Source organism: Erinaceus europaeus, chromosome 3, assembly GCF_950295315.1.
Source record: "Erinaceus europaeus chromosome 3, mEriEur2.1, whole genome shotgun sequence".
Taxonomy (NCBI): Eukaryota; Metazoa; Chordata; class Mammalia; order Eulipotyphla; family Erinaceidae; genus Erinaceus; species Erinaceus europaeus.
In genome coordinates this window covers 113033650-113039998 of record NC_080164.1, presented here as the reverse complement: position 1 = coordinate 113039998, position 6349 = coordinate 113033650, and the positions used below count along the sequence as shown (strand labels likewise).

Sequence of the window (6349 nt, the reverse complement as noted above, 5' to 3'; positions counted from 1 at the left end):
TCATGGGTTCTCTCCCGAGGAAGGGTGAGGCTGGAGTGGCTGGGTGGAGGTGATGAGGGAGTGCAGCTGTGGGGCGTTGACCTTTGGCTCTGGGGCATTGACCATTTGCTCTGGGGCGATGACATTTGGCTCTGTGGCATTGACCTTTTGCTCTGGGGTGTTGACCTTTTGCTCTGGGGTGTTGACCTTTGGCTCTGTGGTATTGACCTTTAGCTCTGGGGTTTTGACCTTTTGCTCTGGGGTGATGACTTTTGGCTCTGGGGCATTGATCTTTGGCTCTGGGGTGATAATCTTTTGCTCTGTGCTTTTTACGCTTGGCTCTGTGCCATTGAACTTTGGCTCTGGGGAGATGTCCTTTGGCGTTCGGGCATTGATCTTTGGCACTGAGGTGATGATCTTTGGCACTGTGGCAATGACCCAGGACCTATGGCTCTGAGGCGATGACCTTTAGCTCTGTGGCATTGACCGTTGGCACTGGGGCATGGGCCTTTGGTTATGTGGCATTGACCTTTGGCTCTAGGGCGATGACCTTTTGCTCTGTGGCGTTGAACTTTGACTCTGGGGAGATGACCTTTGGCACTGGGGCATGGACCTTTGGCTCTGAGGCAATGACTTTGGCTCTGTGGCATTGACCTTTGGCTCTGGGGAGATGACCTTTGGCACTGGAGTGCTGACATTTGGCTCTGGGGTGTTGACCTTTGGCTCTGGGGCGATGACTTTTGGCTCTTTGGCTTTGACCTTTGGCTATGTGGCTTTGACCTTTGGCTATGTGGCACTGACCTTTGGCTCTGGGGTGTTGACCTTTGGCTCTGGGGCAATGACCTTTGGCTCTGGGGCATTGACCTTTGGCTCTGGAGCATTGGCCTTTGGCTCTGGGGAGATGTCCTTTGACACTGGGACATGGCCTTTGGCTCTGAGGCAATGACCTTTGGCTCTGTGGAGATGACCTTTGGCTCTGGACTGAGGACCTTTTGGCTTTGGGGCATTGACCTTTGGCTCTGGAATGATTACCTTTGGCTCTGTGGCATTGACCATTGGTTCTGTGGTGTTGACCTTTGACCTATGTGGCATGGACCTTTGGCTCAGTGGCTTTGACCTTTGGCTCTGGAGTGTTGACTTTTGGCTCTGGGGCGATGACCTTTTGCTCTGTGGTTTTGACCATTGGCCCTGTGGCATTGACCTTTGGCTCTAGGGTGTTGACCTTTGGCTATGTGGCATTGACCTTTGTCTCTGGGGCATTGACCTTTGGCTCTGAGGCAATGACCTTTGGCTCTGTAGCGCTGAACTTTGGCTATGGGGCTTTGACCTTTGGCTCTTTGGCACTGACCTTTGGCTCTGGGGTATTGACCTTTGGCTCTTTGGCATTGACCTTTGGCTCTGTGGCATTGACCTTTGATTCTGGGGCATTCACCTTTGGTTCTGGGGAGATGACCTTTGGCTCTGTGGCATTGACTTTTGGCTCTGGGGAGCTGGCCTTTGGCTCTGGGGCATTGACTTTTTTCAAAATAGCAGCTTCCTTTCTACTTGCCTGCCATTCTTTCTGCCCATGCTCCTTACTTTTCTCTGATCTTCCAATGCAGACATGCTGCTTATTCCTTATAGAATATGTCATCTATCATCTATCTACCTATCATGTATCTATCTATCTATCTATCTATCTATCTATCTATCTATCTATCTATCATGTTTATATCTTTCTATTATCAATGAAGGCAGGAACTTGCCTCTCTTCTTTACTGCTGTGCCCCAACCACTTTTTCCAACACTATTCACTGCTTAGTTAATATTTGGTGAATGAATTTTGAATAAATCATTATCCTCAGTTTATAAATAAGGAACTGAAATCACAGATGTTTATAATATTTCACTAGTGGTACATTCTTTTAACAAGATCAAAATCCAATGTTTATAGCCATATATACATATATATTTTATTTTTCTGGACCAACACTCACTTCTGGTTTATGGTGGTGCTGAGGACTGAACCTGGGAACTCAGATCCTCAGTCTTGAAAGCTTTTGCCTAATAATTATGTTATCTCCCCAGTCCCAGACCCTGAGCTTTTTAAAAACACCTATGCTGAGTGAAAACCCACAGAGGTGTTCAAGGAGAGGGCAGTGAAGATCTTAAAGACAGGAGAAATTAAGCCTGGAATCTTCTGTCAGTGCCACAGCTTTCCTAATGTTTCTTCAGTTGAGCCAGACTGGCAAGAAACATTGGCAGGATGGAGCTAGAAAGAGCATATTCTGGCAGTGTGCCACCAGCTATACATGAGATGGTGCTGAATTGTACTATAAGTTGGTCTGTAATTGTTTTCAAGTTAATTCATGTGTGCTTCTCTGGCTTTTTGGGCTCAGGGTTCATAACCTCTATTTCTTCATATCCTTACATTCTGTCTTTACTGGGATTTAAGTAGATTTGTTAGGATGTGGCTACATGGTTACAAGATGTCTGTCAGGGTTTCCAAAACAACATGGTTATGAGTCCCATTTCAGGATGCTGTCTGACTCTGCCACTGTGAATGACACTGCGTGAGAGGTAAATGACACAGATGCAGGAAGAATCCTTCTTGGAACTTTTCTAATCTAACTAAAACCTGAAATGAAACATAATAGCATACCTCCATGGGGTGATTTATAACAAAAAATATATATACCTGCAAAAATCTGACAAGGGGCTAAGTGTTGGCACACTTGGTTGAGCACACATGTTACAATGAATAAGGACCTAGGTTCGACCTACTAGTCCCCACCTGTGCGAAGAAAGCTTTTTTTTTTTTTTAAGATAACAGGAGTATAATTATTTTTTACTTTTTAAATATATTTATAAGAAGGAAACATTGACAAAACCATAGGATAAGAGGGGTACAATTCCACACAGTTCCCACCACCAGAACTCTGTATCCCATTACTTCCCCCAATAGCTTTCCTATTCTTTAACCTTCTGGGAATATGGACCCAAGGTCATTGTGGGATGCATAAAGTGGAAAGTCTGACTTCTGTAATTGCTTCCCCGCTCAGCATAGGCATTGACAGGTTGATCCATATTTCCAGCCTCCCTCTCTCTTTCCCTAGTGGGGTGGGGTTCTGGGGAAGCGAACTCCAGGACACATTGGTGAGGTTGTCTGTCCAGGGAAGTCTGGCTGGTATCAGTATCTGGAACCTGGTGGTTTAAAAGAGAGTTACATACAAAGCCAAAAAAATTGTTGACCAATCATGAACCTAAAGGCTGGAATAGTGCAGATGAAGAGTTGGGGGGGTCCTCCATTTTTAGATAGCTAGCAGGTATATTTTACTTATATTCCAAAGGGCCTCTAGCTATACTAGCTTTTTTATTTTACCCTGAAATCAGAGTTATATTTCAAAGGGCCTGTGGCTATACTAGTGAATTTATTTTGTTTATGTTTTTGCCTGAGCCTGAAATCTAATATGTAGATGGGTCCTAATTATTGTCTTGGGAGATGATGTCATGGCTGGTAAAAGGACCTGGAAGCTGGATCTGGGAAGAGAGTAGCTCCAGAACATGGGAAAGGTGTATAAATATTGTTGATTGTAAACCCCATCAACTTGATGTGATCTGGGGCTCATATTCAGCATCGGAGCCCATGTGACCTCTGCATCCCTGTAGATCTGAGCTCACATTCTGTGGTCATAAGTAGGAAAGTTCCAAGCTGCCCCAATATCAGGACCCATCTTCCTCAACTGTAGCATAAAGTATATTGTGCAGCTTCCCTTCTGAGGATGGAACAATCTCTACCATTGCTGATCCAAGTTGAGGGCAAGGTCCTATGTGGGCCCCAAAAGGGGTTTATTGTATTGTTCCTGATAGAAATGACTGGTAACAATGGAGAGAGGGATTTATTCAATGTCTAGGACCATCATGTCTGGGAATCTCAGGACTCCCTGATTAAGGGCCCCAGCTGATGGGGTGGCCTGATAGTAACTAAAGAGTCATTGTTAAAGTATGCCAGTCTCTTGCCCTTATTCAGCTTTTGCAGTCCTTGTTTGATGAGGTTAGCTTTGGAGTGAGTGAGAGAACTGTAATAGGAAGTAGGTGAGGAAGGTATCTATGTCTAAGTAGACACTATTTCATTATGAACTCCACTCACTGTAGACTATTGTGTACTTTTGCTTTCAGGTATGTATTTTGCCCTAATTTATGGATAAATGTGAACATATACTCTATCTTATAGAACCTGGTCTATATCTAGGATTTGGGACTTTGTTAGGAAGTGAACCACCTGGAATGAAATTAGAGAATACTATGAATGAAAAGTGATGAGGCTGAAGGGTTGACATTCCATGACTGACATCTCTGGACAGAGTCTGAAGTGAAGCATGCTTGGTACTCATGGTACTCATTGCATTGATTAGGTTGGGATCAGCAGATGCAATATCATTTAGTATGAATTAAGAGAAGTATGCAGGAAAGTGAGCCCCATGCTAGAGGTTACAGGACTGGGGAAAATATAGGCTCTGCAGAGGAAGTGGGAGGTTCCTGCTGTCTTAGGGTTTAAGAAGGCAATATACAGTTATTGCTATAATCATTTATATCTGGAAATTGGGATAGCTTGGAAATGTCCCTTTGTTAGGATTCTCTGTATCATACACAACATCATCATACTTTATGTCCTTTGACATTATTTGTATATAGCTGTGTCACCAGTTGCTTCTGTTCTCCCTGGTCTAAGCTTTTAATAGAGTTAACATATCAAAGATTCAGCCTATATATTAAAAAGACTCAGTCTGTGATTAAAAAATTTGAGACATTTAATCAATTTTTCTCTTTTCATATTAATTAAATGGTGATTTATATGACTACAAATTGATAGTAATGTACATAAACACCGTTCCCACCACCAAAAGACTGTGTCCCATCCCACCCCACCCCCCCCACTGCCCCGTGAAGCTGAACAGCCACCCTCACCCTTAACCCAGGGTTTTTACTTTGGTGCCTACTCCAAATTCAGTCAAATCCTGCTTTGAGTTTCCCTTTCTCTTATTCTTTCTCAACTTCTTTTTATGAGTGGGATCATCCCATACTCACCTTTATCTTTCAGACATAGCCCACTTAACATAATTCCTTCTAGCTCCATCCAAGATGGGTCAGAGAAGGGGTGGGTTCATTGTTCTTAATAGCTGCGTAGTATTCCATTTTGTATACGGACCACAGATTTCTCAACCACTTATCTGTTGTTGGGCACCTGGATTGTTTCCAGGTTTTAGCTTTTATGAATTGTGCTGCTATGAACATAGGTGTACACATTTCTTTTTGGTTGGGTATTATGGAGTCTTTGGGGTATATCCCTAGGAGACAGATTACTGGGTCATATGAAAGGTCCATGTCTAGCCTTGTGAGAGTTCTCCAGACTGCTCTCCACAGAGGCTGGACCAGTTTATGTTCCCACCAGCAGTGCAGAAGGGTTCCTCTGTCCCCACAGCCTCTCCAGCATTTGTTGCTGCTGTCCTTTTTGATGTATGCCATTCTCACAGGAGTGAAGTGGCATCTCAATGTTGTCTTTATTTGCATTTCTCTGACAATCAGCAACCTGAAGCAATTTTTCATGTGTTTGTTAGCCATTTGGATCTCTTCTGTACTGAATATTCTGTTCATATCCTCTGCCCATTTTTGGATGGGGTCATTTGTCTTTATGGTGCTAAGTTTTCTGAGCTCTTTGTATATTTTGGTGATTAGTCTCTTGTTTGATGTATGGCATGTGAAGATCTTCTCCCATTCTGTGAGGGGTCTCTTTGTGTGATAGTTTCATTGGCATGGCAGAAGCTTTTCAATTTGATGTAGTCTCATTGGTTTGTTTCTCTTTTAGTCTTCCTTGCAACTGGGTTTTTTGCATCAAAGATGTCCTTAGGTGGGAGTAGACACTATTTCATTATGAACTTTATACTGACTTACTGCAGACTATCGTGTACCTTTGCTTTCAGGTATATGTCTTGCCCTAATTTATGGATACATGTGAACATATGCTCTATCTCATGGGACCTGGTCTATATCTAGGTTTTGGGACTTTGTTAGGAAGTGAACCACCTGGCATGCAATTAGAGTATCCTAGGAAAGAAAGGTCTCACCCGAGTAATGAGGCTGAAGGGTTGACATTCCATGCCTGACGTCTCTGGACACAGTCTGAAGTGAAGCATGCTGAGGTGGTACTCATTGCATTGATTAGGTTGATTAGATATTGCGGCAGATGCAATATCATTTGGTATGAATGGAGAGAAGAATGCAGTAAAATGAGCCCCACCCTAGAGGTCCCCGTAATGGGGAAAATATAGGCTCTAAAGAGTAAGCCCGAGGTTCCTGCTATTAGGGTTTAAAAGGCAATAGATATTTATTG

The 6349-nt window shown here is 43.3% G+C and overlaps 1 protein-coding gene across 1 annotated transcript; it reads right to left on the bottom strand.

Moving 5' to 3' along the window:
- LOC107523416 (uncharacterized) lies at positions 1-1035 on the bottom strand. The gene is made up of 2 exons (XM_016194494.1): positions 781-1035; positions 1-432 (listed from the first exon to the last, which is right to left on the bottom strand). The coding sequence occupies exons 1-2, from the start codon at positions 1033-1035 to the stop codon at positions 1-3; spliced, it is 687 nt and encodes a 228-aa protein (XP_016049980.1).
- Between the last annotated feature and the right edge of the window lie 5314 nt (positions 1036-6349).